We start from the raw sequence: 23,416 nt of genomic DNA on the forward strand, positions 1-23,416 counted from the left end.
AAAGCATTATTCATTCATTACCTCCTTCAAAAACTTAAGAGGAATATATGATTAGGTAATACAGATGTAAAACAGAAGGTGTGGTCAGAATCCCACTGTGGTTATTTCTACTTTTCTCTAATAGAGGAGGAGTAGGTAGGTAAGAACCCAAGAGTAGAAGAAAAATAAATGTTTTTTAAAATTTGTGCCACAGAACAGGGGTTATCTAAATGAACAACATGGTGGTCAATGTTCAGTAATTCTCTCTCAAATGCTGCTTCTTCTTTAAAACATTAAAAGGTGTTTTTATCCCTTAGTCTGTCATTTCTTAATGGAAAAAGTTAAATCCCTACTCTTAAGTATGTTTAGTGACTGTAGGTCAGTGAACAGAAACATGCCATTAGAAGATTAGTATTGATGCTGCCTGAAATGTTATGTGCAGTAAGCAGATTATATTTGTTTTTAAATTTTAATAAAATCTAAAGAAAAGCTTTAAAATATGAGAAATCTATATTCCCCCAAACTATTTGTATTTATACCCATCTCCTTGTCAATGACTTGGAATATGGCAAAACAGACAGAAGTAAATACTTTTAATACTTTGTAAAATACAAGAACAGATACATGGATTATCTGTGTAATGTGAATGTGATAATTATAACAGATTAGTGAGCCACATACTTTAAAGAGAAGATTTTGCAATGTGATTGCTAAGTAGCTTCCCAGTTGGGATAACCTATACAACTTACAAGAGTATTTCTACATCTATAATACAAATATCTTTATGAAGATGAAGGAAGAGAACATTCTAAAACACAAATTTGAACATACTAAGCTGAAGCTTACCATTGTGGCATAAAATAGGGGTCCAAAAGAAGAGACAACTTATGTAGGTTGATGCAGTGGGGTAAACACCATGTCTTTAACATCAATCTTATAGTACTGCAAAATAAATACCCAAAATTAACATAAGATTATTAAGAGAAAAAAATGAGATTACATATTTAGTAACAAGGAAAATTACTTGAGGCACATATATTTTTAATACACTTTTAAATAATTTGTAACACTAAAATTCATGTACCACAACCTATCCGCTCACTGCTGAAAAGTAGTTATAACTAGGTAGGGCAAAACACATTTGCAAGTTAAAATTATTACTCTCTTTCTTCAAAAATATTTAACATCCCCAGAAAGAAAAAAATACATTTTTAAAATCTCTTCTCTATCGTCATTGTTGCTGTTCTTTTTCCTCTGAATTATTTTAATAGCCTGCCCACTGGCCTTAATCACTATACAGTTCACTTTACAAATCACAGATATAATCATGTCTGCTGATTAAAAAAAAACCTCTTATTAATAAGAGAAGATGCAAACAAATGGGAAAACAATTCATGCTCATGAATAGGAAGACTCAATATCATGAAAATGACCATATTGCCCAAAGTATTTATAGATTCAATGCCATTCATACCAAGCTACCATTGACTTTCTTCACAGAACTAGAAAAAACTACTTTAAATTTCATATGGAACCAAAAAAGTGCTTGTATAGTCAAGATAATCCTAAGCAAAAAGAACAAAGCTGGAGGCATCATGCTACCTCACTTCAAACTATAGTACAATGCTACAGTAACCGAAACAATATGGTACTGGTACCAAAACAGATATGTAGAGCAATGGAACAGAATACAGGCCTTAGAAATAACACCACACATCTACAACCATTTGATCTTTGACAAACCTGACAAAAACAAGCAATGGGGAAAGGACTGCCTATTTAATTAACGGTGTTGGGAAAACTGGCTGGCCATATACGGAAAACAGAAACTGGATCCCTTCCTTACACCTTATACAAAAATGGATTAAAGACTTAAATGTAAAACCTAAAACCATAAAAACCCTAGAAAACCTAGGCAATACCACTCAGGACATAGGCATGGGGAAAGACTTCATGACTAAAACTGAAAGCAACTGCAACAAAAGCCAAAATTGACAAATGGGGTCTAATTAAACAATACAGCTTCTGCTCAGCAAAAGAAACTATCATTAAAGTGAACAGGCAATCTACAGAATGAGAGAAAATTTTTTCAATCTATCCATCTGACAAGGGTCTAACATCCAGAATCTACAAGGAACTTAAATTTTCAAGAAAAAAATCAACAACCTGGTCAAAAAGTGGGCAAAGAATATGAACAGACACTTCTCAAAAGAAGACCTTTTGAACATGAAAAAAATGCTCATTATCACTGGTCGTTAGAGAAATGCAAATCAAAACCACAATGAGATACCATCTCACACCAATAAGAATGGCAATCATTGAAATGTCTGGAAACAACAGATGCTGGTGAGGCTGCGGAGAAATAGGAACACTTTTACACTGTTGATGGGAGTGTAAATTAGTTCAACCACTGTGGAAGACAGTATGGCAATTCCTCAAGGATCTAGAACCAGAAATACCATTTGACCCAGCAATCCCATTAATGGGTATATACCCAAAGGATTATAAATCATTCTACATAAAGATATATGCACACGTATATTTACTAAAGCAATATTTACAATAGCAAAGACTTGGAACCAACCTAAATGCCCATCAATGACAGACTAGATAAAGAAAATGTGGCACACATACACTATGCAGCCATAAAAAAGAATGAATTCATTTCCTTTGCAGAGACATGAATGAAGCTGGAAACCATCATCCTCAGCAAACTAACACAGGAACAGAAAACCAAATACCACATATTCTCACTCGTAAGTGGGAGTTGAACAATGAGAACACATGGAGACGGGAGGGGACTATCACACACTGAGGCCTGTTGTGGGGTGGGAGGTAAGGGAAGGGAGAGCATTAGAACAAATACTTAATGCATGCAGGGCTTAAAACCTAGATGACGGGTTGATAAGTACAGCAAACCACCAAAGCACATGTATACCTATATAACAACAAACCTGCATGTTCTGCACATGTATCCCAGAACCTAATTAAAAAAAAAAAAAAAATACATTCTTCAGCCTATTTGATTAAAAAAAACAACAAAAAACCTCACTCCTTGGGTACATGTGTTTTTAATATTCTGTGGAAAGAGAAGGGAATTATAAACCATTTCTGAATACTAAATTATGATGGTTTTTACCAAGGCACTTGTGTATTTTTTAGTTGCAAACGAATCCGTTGCCTTTTCCATTTCTACTTGAAAAAATAACTGATGAGCAAATTATAGATATTCAGACTTAAGTATTTGGTACTTGTCTTAAAAATAACAAAGTAAGCCCATCAAGAAAAATAGCTTCCCATATTTACTGCTAATAATAAAATTTGAACCCATAAGGTTATAATTTCAAGGGACTTTTGACTGCTTTCTATTATTTAAAGGCTTCTTCTGATGAGATTGCTGGGGATATTGACAAATTGATTTTTTGATATTGTTTAGTAAAATGTACTGACATTTAAAGATCTTTGTAACACTGATAACTTAATTTTCCAAATGACCAATGAATGATGTTTCAAAATTATGCATAGGTAAAGACTGAGTCAAAGTTGCAGGGAGACAAATGGATTTTAAACTAACAGAATATAAAGTTCACTGATAAAATTTCAAATTCACATTGCAACTTAACTTTGAAAAACAATCATGTTTTGAGTTTTGTTCAGTGTCAAAAATAAGGTGTACACTCATCTAAAATGATTACTAAAATTCTGATGTCTTAAAAAATAAAAATAAAATAAAATCTCATGGATGCATAGCTTAACAGAAACATAAATCTCTATAAAGGAAAAAAGTTAAAATTGGTATGTAGTATGATACTTTCAGCTATTTACTGTGTACTGCATTAAGAGAAACAAGAAAAATAATTCATCAGATAAAATATTATTTTTGTAGGAGTAACCCCATAATGCTAATTTTTCAGTCACAAAAAGATTTCCAAACTTCTCAAAGACACTTAAAAAAAATTTACAGTTTCTTTGTATTTAAAAGAGTAACTTGAATTAATTTTCAAGACAGCAACTCAGAGATCTAACATGAGATAAGTAGCCAACTCAACATGACTTCTGAGATCTAATCTCAAGAAATGTGTGTATTTTTAAATAATTTTTTAAAATTAGCATTTTGTTATAATTGCATACTCACATGTAGTTGTAATTAATAATATTTATGTACTTTTTTACCCCATTTTCCCCAAAAGTAATATCTTGCAAAGGTGTTGTAAAAGCAATTAACTTCAAAACTATGATATAATATCACAACCAGGATACTAACATTGATACAGTCAAAATATAGAATATTTCTATCACTACAATGATCCATCCTGTTGCTCTTTTATAGCTATGCCTGCTTCCTCCCCTCTCTCTTTCTCCTTAATCCCTTACAACCACTAATCTAATCTCCCTTTCTATAATTTTGGCATTTAGACAATATCATATATTCCTATTAATGGAATAATGCAGTTGTAACTTTTTGGATTGGCTTCTTTCATGCAGCATAATTCTCTGGACATTCATCCAAGTTATTATATATGTCAGTAGTTCCTTTTTTATTGCTTCATAGAATTTTGTGGTGTGATGTTTAAGAATTTGTTTAACAATTTACTTGTTGAAAGATACTTAGCTTGTTTCTGGTTTTTGCCTAGTAGGAAAAAAGTTGTCAGTCATGTATTTAAAAAAAAAAAAATTTCGGCTGGGTGCTGTGACTCACACCTGTAATTCCAGAACTTTGGGAGACTGAAGCCCCCAGATCACGGGGTCAGGAGTCTGAGACTAGCCTGACCAATATGATGAAACCCTGTCTCTACTAAAAACACAAAAAATTAGCCGGCTGTGGTGCCACGAGCCTGTAGGTAGTCCCAGCTACTCAAGAGGCTGAGGCAGGAGAATCACTTGAACCTGGGAGGTGGAGGTTGCAGTGAGCTGAGATCACTGCACTCAAGCCTGGGCAACAAGCGGGGCGACACTCTCAAAAACAAAAAATCATTTTAATTAGCATCCTCCAAATGCCCTAGGTTACATATTCCAGATGCAGCTCCAATCCCACCAGCCCATCTCCTCTTCAAGCAAACTATGCAGTCTTTTAAACCTTTTTTGTAACAACAGGAGCTCTCATCCTGGCTGCACAAGAGTAACTTATGGAGCTTCAAACAGAGATGCCTGTGATCCACCAGCTTGAGACTGATTATCTAGATTGAGGCACAGGGACCCAATTCCCCCTGCCATTTTTGGAGCCCCCCGGTTGACTCAAACGTGCTGCCAGGGTTGAAGCTCACGCTGCTTGGTACAGAGATGGTGCATAACATTTGCTCTGAGATTAGACTGGGCATGGTGGCTCACACCTGTAACCCCAGCACTTTGGGAGGCCCAGGTGGGAGGATCATCTAAGCTCAGGAGTTTGAGATCAGCCTGGGCAACATAGTGAGATCTTGTCACTACTAAGGGAAGAAAAAAAATTAGTCTAGCATGGTGGCACACGTCTGTAGTCCCAGCTACTCAGGAGGCTGAGCCAGGAGGATCACCGGAGCCTTAAAACCAGAGGCTGCAGTGAGCCATCATCACACCACTGTACTCCAGCCTGGGTAACAGAGCAAGACCCTGTCTCAATAAAATAAAAATGAATAGAAAACATATACTCTGAGAGTGATGATAAATAAAAATTATTAATCTATTCACCTAACCTGTTGTAACCAGTGAAGCTGGGTGTCTACACAGCTAAAAAACAACTTCTGATGACAGAAAACAAGATTTTCCAGGTAAAACAGTTTTGCTTTGATTTTCAGTGAGCCCCAAAGCTTTGGTTTTTGCCAGATTAAAAAAAAAAACAAAACTGAAAGGGCAAGGTGGGGTGTGGCTCACAACAGTTGAGAGGGACGGAGGCTGCCGGATGGCATGAGCCCAGGAGCAGTAGTTCCAGACCTGCCTGAGTAACATGGGGAAACTGTCTCTACAAAAACATACAGAAGGTGAGGTGCAGTGGCTCAAGTCTGTAATCTCAGCACTTTGGGAGGCCAAGGCAGGTGGATCACTTCAGCCCTGAAGTTCCAGACCTAGCCTGGGCAACATGGCAAAACCACCCTCTCTACCAAAAACAAAAATCAGCCGGGTGTGGTGCATCACACCTGTAATCCCAGCTACTTAGGAGGCTGAGGCATGAGAATCGCTTGAACCTGGGAGGTGGAGGTTGCAGTGAGCCGAGATCTCGAACTACACTCCAACTGGGCGACAGAGCGAGACTGTCTCCAAAAAAAAAAAAAAAAAAAAAAACTGGCTGAGCAGGGTGGCTCACGCCTGTAAGGGAGACGGAGGCGAATGGATCATTTGAGGTCAGGAGTTCCAGACCAGCTTGACCAACAATGATGAAACCCAGTCTCTACTAAAAAAAATACAAAATTAGCCGGGTGTGGTGGCCCACGCCTGTAATCCCAGCTATTCGGAAGGCTGAGGCAGGAGACTCTCTTGAACTCTGGAGGACAAGGTTGCAGTAAGCCGGGATCGCGCCACTGCACTCCAGTCTGAGCAACAAGAGTGAACTCCGTCTTGTGGGGGGCGGGGGGGATTAAACAACTTTTAAAAATGAGCTAAACTCCTAATACAACAAAAGCACCATACAACTATAAATAATTTACAATCATTTACAATGAGTAAGATATTAATCCTACCCTTGAAGAGCTGAGAGGAGTTTTAAGTTGAATTTAGGTTAAGCTGAAAATTTTCTGACCACTGAATTTGAAGATGAAAATACACTATATACTTTTGGACAAAATGTGGTGACTTTTAAAATTAAGATTTCTTGTCACAAAATTGGGGATGGGGGATTAATAACGTTAAAATATTTAAGTACTTCAGACAAAAACTAATAACTTCATAATCTCTCGCAAAGCAAATATCCTGACTGTATACAGAATATATCAGAATCTGCGAGAAAACTGTAATCATTATCATCTCCGTTTTACAGAATAAGGCAATCAGAACAACTGATTTCCTAACAGCACAGACCTAGACCAGAATTCAGAACTCTCAATGTCCAATCTTAGGTCCCTTCCAATATTACAATCTTAAAACGAATCAAACCAGTACTCGTTTTCACATTTTTTTTTTTTAAAGCAAAGCATTTAAAATAAGGACCCAATTCTGCTCAGAGACGAGTATGTGTTTAATTTTGGTCTAACTTTATACCATGGTGATCAACCCAAATACTCTGTACTCAGTTTAACTCCGAAAACCCAGCTCATCACTTCATATTTTGAGTCCTGTAGAGACTCTGATGCATTGCACTCGGGAAGACGCGCTGGTTACGGGAGATAGCTTCCAGGACAGCTGTTCTCCAAGTTCATTTCTGAGCTCCCGGTAACCATGGCCAGTAATTAATCCAATTTTAAACGCTGCTATCAATTCTGATTGCCCTCATCGACCTGAGTCTTCCAACTGCAGGGGCTTTTTGTCACAACTTAGGCTTTACGTGTAAAACCGTCATCTCCACAGAGGAGCAACCAGCCTTTATGCAATATGGACACCAAGGAAACCGCCTTCGAAGATGCGCAAGGCAAAATTCTTGCAAGTGTCCGGAAATGCCCGTATCTAAAACCCAAAAATCAAACTAAAATGAAAAGTTCGGCTCAGCCACAGCACGAAAGGCGACGGAGGCGTCCGCCCGGAGGGTGGCTGCCTTGACCCCCGCCCCGGCCCGCCGGGTCTCTGGGGACCTCATCTTCCTCCAGCGGGCTCTGGGACGCGGCCCGCTCACCTCTGACCCTGGCCGGATCTCGCGGTCTAAGCCACCGCGTTGCCAGCCGCTCGCCGGTCCCACTCACCTGCCGCCGCCGACCACCTCTGTGGGTCGCCCCGCCGCTAGGCCTTAAGACGGCTCCGCCAGCTCCGCCGCAACGCTCACCCGCCCCTTCGGCGGCGCGATGCTACACCCCCACCAACGGCCTGTTCCGGTGGCCGCACTTCCGAGTGGCGGACTGGGCTGGGGGGGCGGGAAATGCGGGCGGAAGGGGAGGAGCCTGGAGGGCGGGGCCGCGGCCGGGAGCTTCAAGCCCTGCGTTTCGCGCCAGACTCCAGAGAGGTAGGGCCTAGGAACTCTGCTCAGGCCCGGAGGCAGAGTCTGCAAAGTGGGAGGGACGATGTAGAAAAGATTTTGGGGAAGAGAGACCCTGTTGAATTTCTAGAGTGAAAGAAACGTAGAACTAGCTTTTCTTTTTGCTTAGCACATCCGAATGGAAAAACAGCGACACTGTTACCCGCATTTACGGGTCCAATGCAATGCGTACAACCTTCTGTAGTATATCAACTGCCAATTAGTTTAATGTTTTTTAAAAATCACCGCAAAGAAGGGTTCTAAAAATTGAGAAACTGCATTACCAGCACACATTGTAAGGTTTGTTTTGTTTTGTTTGTTTATTTTTGAGACAGAGTCTCGCTCTGTCGCGCTCGCCAGAGTGGAATGGTGAAATCTCGGCTCACTGCAACCTCCGCCTCCTGGGTCAAAGCGATTCTCCTGCCTCAACCTCCCGAGTAGCTAGGATTACGGGCGTGCACCACCACGCCCGGCTAATTTTTGTATTTTTTGTAGAGACTGTTTAACTATGTTGGCAAGGCTGGTCTTGAAGTGCTGATCTCAAGTGACCCACCCGCCTCGGCCTCCTAAAGTGCCTGGAATACAGGCATGGGCCATCTGTTGTGCACTGCCTGGGGTGAACATTTTAATGAGCATTTATTATTTGCTGTTCACAATGCCGAGTGTCATGATAAATGAAAATGTGTTAGAACTAGAGGTAGTGGTTACACACATTAAAAATGTATTAAATTAGGCAGCCATCAAAAACGATGAGTTTGTGTCCTTTGTAGGGACATGGATGAACCTGGAAACCATCATTCTCAGCAAACTGACACAAGAACAGAAAATGAAACACCGCATGTTCTCACTCATAGGTGGGTGTTGAACAATGAGAAGACATGGACACAGAGAAGGGAGCACTACACACTGGGTTCTGTTGGGGGGAATAGGGAAGGGACAGTGGGCGGGGGAGGAGTTGGAGAGAGAGAGCATGGGGAGAAATGCCAGATATAGGTGAAGGGGAGGAAGGCAGCAAATCACACTGCCACGTGTGTACCTATGCAACAGTCTTGCATGTTCTTCACATGTACCCCAAAACCTAAAATGCAATAAAAAAATAAATAAAAAGGAATAACATTTTAAAGAAAGTATTAAAGTACACTGCAAAATAAAATTCAAACACATTAAGCGGTTAGTCCCACTCCTTCCTTACTCAGTCCTTGGCAAATGGCAATCAGCTTTCAAACTGAGGGAATAAAACCTTTTGGGTCAATGGGGAACTTTCTAGAAACCCTAGTATGGGAAAAGGTCAACACGGGTACTTCAACTGTATCACAAGGCAGCGTTCAAAGTATCACTTAGCTGTTCAACCGCATTCCGATAGTGCTTGCAAGTTCAACAGAAACTAGGAAACAACCACCAGAAAGAGAAAATTAGGTGACTCATGGGCACAAGCCCTCTCTCCACACAGGACTAGGGGGCAAACACTCTGCAACTCAAAATTACTTGAGGATATAAGTCCAGGCAGCCCTGGCCAACAACAGCAACCCTCTTGGTCCCCTTCCATGATCTGGAAGCTTTTACTTCCTCTTGCTTAGTAAACTGCATTGCTGCTCTCTCTCTCGGGCCATGAACACTTGTTTGGAGTTGGAACATACTGTGGGGGTAAGGCTCTCTGCTCGATTCTTCGAGCAAGGGAAGCCAGGAACCTGAGACTGAAGCACAAGCTGCAAATCCGGTTACAAAACTGTGGTACCTATTAGGGATATTTCATATAAATGGAATGTGTGACCTTTTGGTCTTCTTAGCATGATCTTTTGCAGGTTCACCTTGTACACCTTGTAGCATGTATCAGTACTTCATTTCTCTTTATGGCTACTATTCCACTGTACCTAGATGCCATAGTTTTACCTGTCCATCCATTGAGGGACATTTGGGTTGTTTCTATTGTGAATAGTGATGCTATGAACATTTCTATACAAGTATTTATTCCAGTCCCTATTTTCAATTATTTTGGGTGTAAACATAGTGGAACTTCTGGGTCTTAAAGTAATTCTATGTGAAAATATTTGAGGAACCCGTAAACAAATGTTTCTACAGCAGCTGAACCATTTTATATACCAAGAGCATTGTCAGAGGATTCCAATTTCTCCACATCTTCACTAACACTGTAATTTTCTATTCATTTGATAGTAGCCATCCCAAAGGGTATGTAGTGGTCTTTTATTGTGGGTTTGGTTTGCATTCTCTAATGCTAGTTATGTTGAGCATCTTTTCATGCTGTTATTGGCCATTTGTATATCTTCTTTGGAGAACTCTCTATTCAAGGTCTTTTCCCATTTTTAAATTGAGTTGTTTTTCTTTTTGTTGTTGAAGTTATGAGTAGTTATATATTCTGGATATTAGACCTTATGAGATGTATCATTAGTAGATACTTTCTCCCATTCTGTAGGTTGTCTTTTCACGTTTTTGATAATATCCTCTTGTGTCCAAACGTTTTTAATTTTGATGAAGTGTAATTTATCTATTTTGTTACCCGTGCTTTTGGTGCCGTAACCAAGAATCCATTGTGCAAGCATACTAGCTCTCGTGTCTCTTCTTATGAGTATACTTGTCCTATTGCATAAGGGCTCTGCCATTATAATCTTCTTAAACCTTAATTACTTCCTTATAGATCTTATCTCCAATACAGTGCCATTAGGGTTTGGGGCTTCACATATGAATTTTGTGGAGATATAATCCAGTCCACAGGCTTCTGTACTGCTGCAATTTATGTCCTTATTGAATACAAAATACATTCATACCACCCCAACAGTCTCAAAAGTCTTAACTCATTCCAGCATCAACTCTAAAGTCTGAAGTCCAAAGACTCTTCTAAATATCACCTAAAACAGGTAAGAGTGAGACTTGACAGATGATTCATCCTGAGGCAAAATTTCTCTCCAGCTGTGAAACTGTAAAACCAGGCAAGTTATTTGCTTCCAAAATAACAGTGGCAGAACATGACAGGTCCCAAGCAAGAAAGGCAAATTCCAGCAGATTTTAAGGCTCAAGAATAATCCATTTTGATTCAATGCCCAGTCTTCTAGACCTACTGGGATGGTGGCCTTGCCTTCTGGACCCTAGGTGGATGCTGTGCCCCTCCCCACACTCTACCAGGCATGCTCTCCCGGGCAGTGTCTCATCCCCCAAATTTTGCTCGGTAATAGCCTTGATAACATCTGAATTACTTTGAGATCATTCTCCCCATAAAGAGTAGTGTAGGTTTGCAGCTGGATAGCTCTATTGTCCTGTCCTGTAGAATCTAGGATGTAAAAGCCTTACATCATTTTTGTCTTGTCTGTATCCCCTTCAGTTGAAACAGGCAGTGTTTCTGCTCATAAAATCTCATAATTTATTTATCAAACGATAGTGTAGCCACACCTTTGGTGTTCTCTTTAGAATATACTTTCTCATTTTTTGCAATATGACAGGTAGAGAATTTTCTAAATATTTAAGTTTGATTCCTTTTTGCTTAATAATTTCTTCTTTCATTCATCTCTCTCCTCTTGCATTTTACTATAAGCGTTCAGGAAGGCCTAGGTCACACTTTCAACATTTTGCTTAAAAATCTCAGTTATACATTAAATTTTATCATTCACAAATTCTGTCTTCCAGAAAACACTAGAACACAAGTCAGCCAAGTTATTTGCCACTGTATAACAAGGATTGCCTTTCTTCTGTCTTCCAGTGACTCATTCTTCATTTCTATCTGAGACCTCACAAGAATGGCCTTTAACATCCATTTATTTACCAAAATTGTGTTCATGATTATGGTTTCTCTAAGAAGATGGAGGTTTTCTCTTCAACTGTATTTCTGAGTTCTTACCAGAATTGCCTTTAACATCCATGTTTCTAGCATGGAAATCTAGGCTTTTTCTAGCATGCATCTCAAAATTCTTTCAACTTCTACCCATTATCTAGTTCCAAACCCACTTTCATATTTTTAGGTTCTATTAAAGCAACACCCAACTTCTTGGTAGCAAAAATCTATCTTAGTTTGCTTAAGCCACTATAACAAAATACTATGAACGGAATGGCCTAAGTGACAGAAATTTATTTCTTACAGTTCTGAAGGCTGCGAAGTTCAGGATCAAGGTGCTTGCCAGTTTGGTTTCTGCTGAGGGCTCTTACTGACAAGTAGATGGCCACCTTCTTTCTGCATTCTCATAAGACAAAGGAAGGGGGAGAAGGAAAGGGAAACAGACAGAGACACACATATGTAGCGAAAGAGATCTGGTGGGTTTTTTGTTTTGTTTTGTTTTTCTGTAAAGATACTAATTATACGATCGGAACTCCACTCCTGTGATCATTTAACCGCAGTTACCTTCTTATAGGTCCCATCTCCAAATACAGTGACATTGGGGGTTTGAACTTCAATATGTGAATTTTGAGGGGACATATTCAGTCCTTAGCAAATACTATTATAAATAAAAGTGTATTTTAATTTTCCAGGTTGCTCATTGCTGATGTATAGAACACACAGTGGATTTTGGGGTATTGTCTTAGTCCATTTTCTGTTGCTGTAACAGAATACTACAGATTGGGTAATATGTAATAAACTGAAATTTATTGCCTCATGGTTCTGGAGACTGAAGAGTCCAAGATTGAAGGGCTGGCATATGATGAGAGCCTCCATGGTATGTTATCCTATGGTGGAAGGGCAAAGAGAGGGCTAGAGAGCAAGGGATCAAACTTAAAGCCTCAAGTCCTTTTACAGTTGGCATGAATCCATTCATGATGGTGGAGACCTCATGACCTAAACAACTTACATTAGGCCCTACTTCCCAGCATCGTTGCATTATGAATTAAGTTTCTAGCACATGTTTTTGGGGGGATATATTCAAACCATAGCAAGTGTTGATCTTGTACTCTGAAAATTTACTTATTAGCTCTAATAGTTTTGTATGTGTGCATACATGTGTTTATTATTTAGTATTTCTATGTATAGAATCATGTAATCTGTGAACAAAGATAGTTATACTTTTTTTCTCCCAATTTGAATGCTTTTATTTATTTTCCTTGGTTAATTGCTCTGACCAGAGCCATCCCTTCATTTTAAATATTTTGCTGACGTATTACGGAATCTGGCAAGTCTGAAATCTGTTGGGCAGCTGAGTAGGCTGGAAACTCAGGCAAGAGTTGATGCTGCAGTCTTGAGGCAGAATTTGTTTTTTCTCTGAGAAATCTCAGATTTTGCTCTTAAGGCCTTCAGCTAATTGAAAAAGTTCCACCCACTTTAGGTAAAGATTAATCTCCTTTAACTAAAGTCAACTGATTATAGATATTAAATACATTTCCAAAATACCTTCATAGTGACACCTGGATTAATATTTGATTGTGTATTGTAACCTAGCAAAATTGACACGTAAAATGAAGCATCATATTCAACATGGTAGATAGTAGTATTAGTTCACAGGATTTAAAAAAATTTTTATTTCTTACTTTTCTTCCCATGGCTTCAGTGTGGGCAGAGTATACTTCTTCATGGTGATTTGCATGTGGCCGTGTGACTCACTTTGGCCACTGGAATATGAACAGATCCACTAGCAAATGAGGACAACTAGATAGGGTCTCAGAGAGAAGCAGAAGGCATGTGTGTTGTGAATACAGAGGATTCACAACACACATGCCTTCTGCGTGTGTGTGTTTCTGCAAGCAATGATACGGAGTCCAACTTGAAAGGGCTCCTGCTGGCAATTGAAGGCACAATTGGAACATCAGGGAGAATCAGAAAGATTTTTTTGACTGAAATGGTTTGAAATATATCAAAAATATCAAAAAACATAAATTTTAATGCTTTTATAAAACCTCTTGCTGGTCACATTGAGGATTGCTAGGCACTAACTCATTATTCTGAAATTGCTTTTAAAAAGCTTTTCAAACCAAATTTTTTGCTTTCCTACACAAACTGAAATTCAGAGTTGATAGAGGAAAAGTTTTTTTTTTTTTTTTTTAAGAGAGAGTTTCACTCTTTTTGCCCAGGCTGGAATGCAATGGTGCACACTCACTGCAACCTCTGCCTCCCAGGTTCAGATGATCTCCCTGCCTCAGCCTCCTCAGTAGCTGGGATTACAGGCATGTGAAACTATGCCCAGAGAATTCTGTATTTTTAGTAGAGACAGGGTTTCACCATGTTGTCCAGGCTGATCACAAGCTCCTAACCTCAGGTGATCTCACCTGCCCGCCTTGGCCTCCCAAATTGCTGGGATTACAGGCATGAGTCACCGCACCCTGCCTGGGGAAAACTTTTTAATAAAAAAATTTCAGTGAGTAAATGAATAAGAAATGATGGAATATCACCATTTGCAACCCGTAAGAAAATAATGCTTCTAGGGAATAATTAATAATGGTTGCCAAATAACCAAATGGGTGGAAGGTTGAAACGGAACTTAGTAATTATCCACTTTATAGTGGATCAGGCTGAAAATACCTGGCTAATCCTAATAACACCAAAAGTGAGATGATCGAAGATTATGCGCTATGTGCTGTACTATATAAATAGTACTTTATAGTATTACTGTTTATGAAATATTTTTACAAAAAAACGTAAATCTGAATTTAACTGCCAGTGTACTTGAAAAAAAGAGGCACAGAGTAACATGTTAAGTGCTCTTTCAGTGACCAGCAGTGGTGGTGGAGAAGACCCACCCAAGCGTGGCTGTGCTGGGTGCTTCTATGCAGGTAACTCATCAGGAGCCTCACTTTCCTCCTCTGGTGCTGTCAGGGCTGTTGCCTTGAGCTCCGCCTACGTTAGTGGGTCCTTGATTTTAGAGTTGAAGGCTTGGCTGCCTGGCTCTGCTCTGAATGAAGTTATTTTCTTATGAGTGTCACTCTGTCCCTCTGTTATAAGTAAAGTTTCAATGCCATCAAAGAAATAGCACTCGAAGATAAGTCCTCTCAGCAAGGCAGTTTACTTCCATAGAAGGGTGTGGCTCACGGATGGCGCAGTGGTGGCCACACACCTGGACAAGGAGGGGAAGGGGTACTTATGGATGACGGGGGTCACCCCTAGTGCTGTGTTGTTCCCCTATTGCCTAGGGTTAGACCGCACAACCTAGACTAATCCTGATTGGCTATTTTAAAGAGAGCAGGGGTCCAAGCTGGAGTGGCAGGGTGGGTGGTTTAGTGGGAAGGACATTTACGGGTGGGTCAGAGCAGGTAGCCAGGGGTGACCTAGGTCAAACAAGGTGACCAGAGCAGGTGACTGGAGCAGGTGACTGAAGCAGGTGACCGGGATGAATCAGGACGGAGCCGCAGGCCAGGGCAACAGATGTGAACTGCTGATTAGAATCGGTGGAGAAGTTGTTTACTGGAACTACAAGGAAGTTAAACTTTAAAATAGAAAATTAAAGAGTGAGAGAGCCGAACATACTGACATACTGATTCTTTGAAGAGAAACTTGGGGTTCACTGTATCTAACACCTCCTTCCCTAATGCTTGCCTCTCTGGTACCATTGCTACTGATATCACAGCTTCTTTTCTAGCTCAAGTCACTCCTCCCAGGACAGGGCAGGTGCAAGTGCAGGCAGAGAGAGGGGGGTTGCAGCAGTATGTGAGGAGGCCCTGCCTGCTGTCTTGTGGACAGCTGTTCTGCCAGGTGTGCCAGCCACGGCCATGGCAATGGAAAGACAAAGCCTTCTGTCTGGCCTGACTCCCCTCTCCAGCTGCTTTCCACACTTCCAAAACCTAGATCATGTCATATGCCCCCTATTACATTTTTTTGAGCCCCTAGTGTCCATAAAATGAAGTCTGCATTCCTAATATGCTCTTTAGTCCCTCCATGGTCTGAGCCTATCCATATTTCTAGACAGCCTTCCATGATAGCTCCTTTACATCCTGCTGTCTTGCTGGCTGCATTGTCTATCTTGTTATAAGCTTTTATTTCTCTCTCGATTTATTTTTTTAACTAATGATTTTCCTTTATCTGGCATTTTCTTTTTTAATAAATTTATCTGTTGAATCTTATACCAGCCTGCTTCACTCCATAAATGTTAATACCTCTCAGGGACTTTCTGGGATTTCTTTCAGTTGAAATTAGTTTTTCTCATCTGTGACATCCCCAAATGCTTTTTTTTTCCCTTTGAGATGGAATTTTGCTCTTGTCTCCCATATTGGAGTATAATGGTGTGATCTCATTTCACAATCTCCGCCTCCTGTGTTCAAGCAATTCTCCTGCTTCAGCCTACCTAACAGCTGGGATTACAGACTTTCACCACCACACCCGGCTAATTTTTTGGTAGGGGCAGGGGGCATGGGGTCTTACTCTGCTTCCCAGGCTGGAGTGCAGTGGTGTGATTTTGGCTCACTGCAACCTCTGCCTCCTGGGTTCAAAATTCTCCTGTCTCAGCCTCCCAAGTAGCTGCAACTACAGGCACCCGCCACCATGCCTGACTAATTTTTGTATTTTTAATAGAGATGGAGTTTCACCACCTTGGCCAGGCTGGTCTTGAACTCCTGACTTTAGGTGATCCACCCGCCTCAGCGTCCCAAAGTGCTGGAATTACAGGCATAAGCCACCATGCCTGGTATCCAAATGTTTTATTTTAACCAAAGTGGCCAAAATAATGTCTCATGAATATTTCTCTCAGTTCCCCTAACTTTAGGTAGGATTTCTTCCTAACTCTAGGCCACTGACCTCCCTTTCCTTAGATCATTTACTATAAAAACCTTGTAGGCTCTTTTTTTGCTCCTTTGAGATATAATTTTAAAAAAAGTGCCTGTTACCAATTCTACAATCCTGGAATGTCTTTCTTGAGGACTTGAGGGCCATCTCCTTGTGATGTAATAATCAGGGAAGATAGAGCCCCTGTCTCCAGTTTCTGTGGGAGGGCAGTAACCAACTTCAGAGGGTGCTTAGCTCTAAGTTATAATAGTACCTCCTATCACAAAGATACAGGAAAGTTAGTCTTTCTTTTAGGTAAGGCCAGTTAACATAGAAGGCCTACTATCCCCTACTCCAGCTTTTAAAAACTCTCCTGCTAAACTTCTGCACATCAATAAAAGGCAACCAACAGAATGAGACAAACATATTACCAATCATATATTTGATATATATAAAATAAGAATATGTAAAGAATGTCTACAACTCAACAGCAACAAAACCAAATAACCCAATTTAAGAATGGGAAATTAATTTGAATAGACATTTCTCCAAAGAAATGGTACAAATGGCCAATAAGCACATGAAAAGGTGCTTAACATCACTAATCATCAGGGAAGTGTGAATCAAAACTTCATATTCATTAGGATGACTGTTACCAGAAGAACAGAAAATAACAAGTGTTGTCAAGGATGTGGAGAAATCTGGATATTTGCTAGTGAGAATATAAAATTGTGTAGCTGCTGTAGAAGATAGCATGGTTGTTCCTCAGAAAGTTCAGCACAGAGTTACCACGTGATCCAGCAATTCTACTTCTAGGTATATACCCAAAGGCGTATAGGCAATGCTGGATGGAGAGAGGCAGGAATGAGTTGACTTCAAAACAGTTCGTGAAGGACTAATTAACCTGTGAGCAAAAAAAAAAAAAAAATCTAAAGAAGGCAAGGGAGGGACCAACAAGTGAAACGGTGGGGAGAGCAGCAGGAGGGATGGGTGAAACCACATTCAGAAACAGCCAGGAGACCAATGGACTCAATGGTTACTTAACAAAGGTGAAATAAATACCTGTAAGGATGTCATGACCAGCTGCTGATGCCTGGATGTCTGGTTGCTCAAGGTGTTATCTGAGACTGAAGGGCTTTCCCCCTTTTTTTCCTGAAACTCCCCCTCTTTTATCCTTTGGCTGCATAAAAACTCCATGCTGCCTTTTTTTTTTTTTTTTAAATGGAGTTTACTTTTTCACCCAGGCTGGAGTGCAGTGCTCTGGGCTCACTGCAACCTCTGCCCCCCCAGGTTTAAGCAATTTTCTTGCTTTAGCCTCCAGAGTGGCTGGGATTATAGGTGCCTGCCACCACACCTGGCTAATTTTTGTATTTTTAGTAGAGATGGGGTTTCACCATGTTGGGCAGGATGGTCTCAAACTCCTGACTTCAAGTGATTCACCTACCTTGGCCTCCCAAAGTGCTGGGATTACCGGTATAAGCCACCTCACCCAGCCCCTGCTTCTTTTTGTTAAGATGGATTTCAGAAATCTTGCTCTTCTGCCTTCTTGCTTTGACCAAATCAAATAAATCTTTCTCAGTCTCCAAGCACCCGTGTGTCAGTGTTTGGCATCAATTGCGTGTCAGGTACCTGAGCCTGAATTTGGGATTTTATGACACTCTGATGATGTCCCATCTCATTAAAAATTCTATCATCCCCTAATTATCCCACATCCCCACTGCCTGTCTGAGCTCATCTCTACTCTGTTCCTCATTCACTCCACACTAGCCTCTTTCCTGTTCCTAAAAACAGGGCCTTTGCATCTGTGGTATTTTTTTTTTTTTTTTTTTTTTGAGAAGGCGATTCGCTCTTGTTATCCAGGCTGGAGTGCAATGGCGAGATCTCGGCTCACTGCAACCTCCGCCTCCTGGGGTCAGGCAATTCTCCTGCCTCAGCCTCCTGAGTAGCTGGGATTACAGGCACGCGCCACCGTGCCCAGCTAATTTTTTGTATTTTTAGTAGAGACGTGGTTTCCGCATGTTTACCAGGATGGTCTCGATCTCCTGACCTCGTGATCAACCCGCCTCAGCCTCCCAAAGTGCTGGGATTACAGGCGTGAGCCACCGCGCCTGGCCCGCATCTGTAGTTTTAAAAATTCCAATCGTACATAGTTCCCTACGTGTATCTAAGAGATAATTTTAAAAAGTAATCATATCAGTATCATACTTTCAAAGTGAACTATAATGTTGTAGTACCATTTAATATCCAGTCAGTTTACGTTTCCCTAATTTTCACGGTAAAAAAAAAAAGTTTGCGGTGGCTCACGCCTGTAATCCCAGCACTTTGGGAGGCCGAGGCGGGTGGATCACGAGGTCAAGAGATCGAGACCATCCTGGTCAACATGGTGAAACCCTATCTCTACTAAAAATACAAAAAATTAGCTGGGCATGGTGGCGCGTGCCCGTAATCCCAGCTACTCAGGAGGCTGAGGCAGGAGAATTGCCTGGACCCAGGAGGCGGAGGTTGTGGTGAGCCGAGATCGTGCCATTGCACTCCAGCCTGGGTAACAAGAGCGAAACTCCGTCTCAAAAAAAAAAAAAAGTTTGTTCAAATCAGCATAAAAACAAGGTCCACACATAGCATTAGCTTAATATTGATAGTTTTAATTTGTAAGTATCTTAGGATACTTTAAATCTATAATAATGAAACTTTTAATTGTTTTAATCTATAATAATGTTCTCTTCTACCACATTTCTTATGTTCTTTGGTGCAGTAGAACTTCCTGCATTCTAGCTTAGTGGCATCCAACATGTTTACCTGCCTTTTTATTTCCTCTAAACTGCTTGTTGGACCTAGACACTAGATAAGATTCAGGATTGATTTTTGTTTTTCTTTTTTCTGAAATATTTCATAAGTGGAACTGGATTTTGCCTTTTGCATTATACTAGGAAGGTTATAATGTTGAGCTCTTTTTTTGTACCATTATGACTGTTCAGTAGATTGAGGTATTGAATTAATTCAATTTCGCCACTAGAGGTCAGGCTTGATTTAAAAATAAATAACTGTATTGAACTTGATGAAAGATCTAGACAATTTTTGTTCCGTAAAGGAGTAGAAAAATCTTTATTATTAATGAGATGTCATTACTAGGAATTTCTGCCTAAAACTTTTTTGATTCTTATTTATTTATTTATTTATTTATTTATTTTTTAGACAGAGTCTCGCTCTGTCGCCAGGCGCCAGGCTGGAGTGCAGTGGCGCGATCCTGACTCACTGCAACCTCTGCCTCCCAGGTTCAAGCAATTCTCCTGCCCCAGCTTCCAGAGTAGCTGGGACTACAGACGCGAGCCACCACGCCCCCCTAGTTTTTATATTTTAGTAGAGGCTGGGTTTCACTATGTTGGCCAGGATGGTGTCGATTTCTTGACGTCGTGACCCGCCTGCTCCGGCCTTCCAAAGTGCTGGGAGTATAGGCGTGAGCCACCGTGCCCGGCCTTTGATTCTTAAATACACAAATGTTGGTTCCTTTAAAGTTCAAATACAGGTTTTCTAATATAATTTTTCCATCATTAACCATCACCACTATTCTACAATTCTGTTTCCTAGATTTAAATACTGCTCTATCCCAGTCATTTAACTCAGTTTATACGCTGCTTTAGCTCTCTTCAATACTCCAGTTAAAATGGCAAAATGGGAACGTTAGGACAATGAGAAAAATAGTGGTTAAACCAAACATGAAAAAAAGTACTGAGCAGAAAAGAAGAGGAGGAAGTCAGGTGAAAGCACAAAACCGTGGCTGCAGCAGGAGGCAAGCCGTGCTTGTCTACAAGCCCATCTCCCACAGCTGTATCCACAGCTTTGTGTGAAACATGCCTTGCTCTTGGCTGCTCAGCCCTGTGAGTCCAAAGATGTTCTTCAGTTTAACTATATTGAAAAGTTAGGCCGGGCGCGGTGGCTCACGCCTGTAATCCCAGCACTTTGGGAGGCCGAGGCGGGTGGATCACGAGGTCAAGAGATCGAGACCATCCCGGTCAACATGGTGAAACCCCGTCTCTACTAAAAATACAAAAAATTAGCTGGGCATAGTGGCGCGTGCCTGTAATCCCGGCTACTCGGGAGACTGAGGCAGGAGAATTGCCTGAACCCAGGAGGCGGAGGTTGCGGTGAGCCGAGATCGCGCCATTGCACTCCAGCCTGGGTAACAAGAGCGAAACTCCGTCTCAAAAAAAAAAAAAAAAAAAAGAAAGAAAGAAAAGAAAAGTTAGAGTAGGGATGATAGGAGAGGTACATGTATGTTGTTGGTGTTTTGAAGAAGTGAGACAAATTTAACTCAGTAATGTAACTCTTACGGTAAATTACTGGCCAAAATCCTAATGCTAGAACAACAGATGAGTACAACGATAGCAACAAAATACACATTTTTAGAATCTTATCTTTTCTTCAGTTATAATCTTAGAGGTGTGGAAAAACCTGAACTAAACTCAGATAATTGGCAGTCTAGATTCTGTCCCTGTCTCACTGAGGCATCTTGTAACATGGCCACTTTGAGCTTCTGTTTAGAAGCAGGTAAAATGGGACCAACAAAACCTAGAGCTTCCAGCCGGTTTTCTTATCTCATTGGCTGCTTCTATTTGGTCTTCCTTGCTGGGTCCTGTGCGTAGTCCCATCCTCATTTTGTATTTATTGCTGAATAATATTTCATTGTATAGATATATCATCTTTTATTTACTCATCAATTGACAGGCTTTGGTTTGTTTTCATTTTTTGGCTATTTTAATTAATGCTGTTATGAACATTCATGTACAAGTTTTTGTGTGCACAGGTTTTCATTTCTCTTATACCTAGGAGTGAGATTGCTGGGTCATATGGTAACACTATGTTTAACCTTTGGAAGAAATGCCAAGCTGTTTCCCAAAGGGGCTGCATCATTTTACATTCCCATCAGCAATGAATGAAGTGGTTTCAATTCCTTCATATCTTACTAATATTTGCTGTTATGTATCTTTTTAAAATATTTATTATAGCTATCCTAGTAGTTGTGAAGTGATATCTCATTGTGGTTTTGGTTTACATTTCCTTGATAGCTAATAATGTTAAATATCTTTTCACATGCTTATTGGCCATTTGTATATCTTAGCAGAAATATCTATTAAGATCTATTGCCCATTTTAAAACTGGGTAATAAAAAGAAAGAAAGAAAGAAAATCTAAATGTATTAGGTGAAACAAACAAACAAACAAAACTGGCTAATTTGTCTTTCTGGTGTTGAGTTGTAAGAGTTTTCTGTTCTGGATACCATCCCTTATTAGATATGTGATTTATAAATATTTTCACTCATTTTGAGAGTTGCCATTGCCTTTTTATTTTCTCAATAGTCATTTGAAAGATAAAAATGTTTAATTTTGATAATGTTGAGTTCGTTTTTTTCTTTTGTTACTTGTACTTTTGGTGTCTTATCTAAGAAACTATTGCCTAACACAAGGTCACAACAATGTACACTTAATTTTTTTTCTAAGAGTTTTAGAGCTGCCGTCTCCAGCTTTTGTCTTGGAAACTATTGGTAAGATCTTCAGATTCAAGTGAACTGTCACACAACTCCCATAACCTCTTGGTGTGCAGATAAATGTTTAACAACCAATTTTATGAAAAAAAGTGTACATGTATCTGTGTGTACATAAGTTATTGCAGATTTTACTGCTTAAAAGGGAGTGTAGCATGCATATTACAAATAATAATAAAGTGTACTCTGAATTGCAAATGTCATATGCTGCATATCACAAATGCTTTCACTGATTTTTGCTAAACTCTCATACCATAGCCAACCTATAGTTGCCATACATCCATGACTTGATAAATTGACTTACATCCTAATCCAATTAGCCTTTCTTCCAATAAACTTGTCACTAAATTCAATATAGTGTCTACTGTTAAATGATTTCTCATCCTATACAAATTATATTTATTAAATTGAAATATTTTTCAACTTTAGCACAAATCAATTTTTGATTTATAGTGTTTGCCGATTTTCATGGTATAAATACTCTCACCTTGACTGATTTCAGGCTATTAACATGACATTACTGAACTGGGAAAAGATACACAGTAGCACCCCAGTATATAGTACTTACACCATAAAGATACAATAGAAATCAATGACCTCTAACCCAAAGATAATAGAAAATGTAATAAAGTAATATAATAATAAAGTAAGAAAAATGTAATAAATTATGTAGCAAAGTAAACCCTTGGTATCCATGGTATCCCTTGGTATTTGTGGGGGATTGCTTCTAGGAACTTGAGTGGATGCTCAAGTCCCTTACATAAAATAGCATGGTATTTGCACCTACACAAATCCTGTTGTGTATTTAAATCATCTCTAGTGTACTTATAATGCCTAACATAATGTAAATGTTATGTAAATAGTTACTATATTGTATTCTTTTTTATTTATATTCTTTCTTATTGTTGTCTTGACATTTTTAATGGTTTTTTCTTTTTAACATTTTGGATCTTTGGTTGGTTGGGTCCATGAATGCAGAACTCACAGACATAGAGGGTGTAGTAAGCTGACAAAGGTGATTTTTATGCTTTGAGAAAGCAACATCAGATTATTAAAAGATTCTAATGTTCAGTAAGTACAAAAAGCCAGTTACAGAGTTTATAAAGTAACTGGTTAACTAATTCTATTCCTTCCATGAATTTATTAATTTATTGAATGTAATAAACACTATATTACATTTAAAAAAGCATGACTCTTGGAGTCG

The 23,416-nt window shown here is 39.7% G+C and overlaps 2 protein-coding genes across 45 annotated transcripts in view; one reads left to right on the forward strand and one right to left on the reverse strand.

Annotated features, from left to right (window-relative positions):
• SUPT20H (SPT20 homolog, SAGA complex component) overlaps positions 1-7,896 on the reverse strand; it is a 50,838-nt gene extending 42,942 nt beyond the window's left edge. For all 25 annotated transcript variants that reach the window (XM_035302514.3, XM_008998152.5, XM_035302507.2 and 22 more), the window contains exons 1-2: positions 7,782-7,896; positions 826-921 (exon numbers count right to left, since the gene is read on the reverse strand). In XM_035302514.3, coding sequence (XP_035158405.1) covers positions 826-828 — 3 coding nt within the window. In that variant the 5' untranslated portion in view covers positions 829-921; positions 7,782-7,896. The remainder of the gene's footprint in view (positions 1-825; positions 922-7,781) is intronic.
• Positions 7,897-7,968: 72 nt separating this feature from the next.
• Positions 7,969-23,416, forward strand: part of LOC128932229 (endogenous retrovirus group K member 13-1 Env polyprotein-like) — a 122,425-nt gene continuing 106,977 nt past the window's right edge. For all 20 annotated transcript variants that reach the window (XM_054256783.2, XM_078375317.1, XM_054256791.2 and 17 more), the window contains exon 1: positions 7,969-8,038. The gene's annotated coding sequence lies outside the window, so the exon portion shown is untranslated. The remainder of the gene's footprint in view (positions 8,039-23,416) is intronic.

The sequence above is a fragment of the Callithrix jacchus genome, chromosome 5, assembly GCF_049354715.1.
Source record: "Callithrix jacchus isolate 240 chromosome 5, calJac240_pri, whole genome shotgun sequence".
Lineage (NCBI taxonomy): Eukaryota > Metazoa > Chordata > Mammalia > Primates > Cebidae > Callithrix > Callithrix jacchus.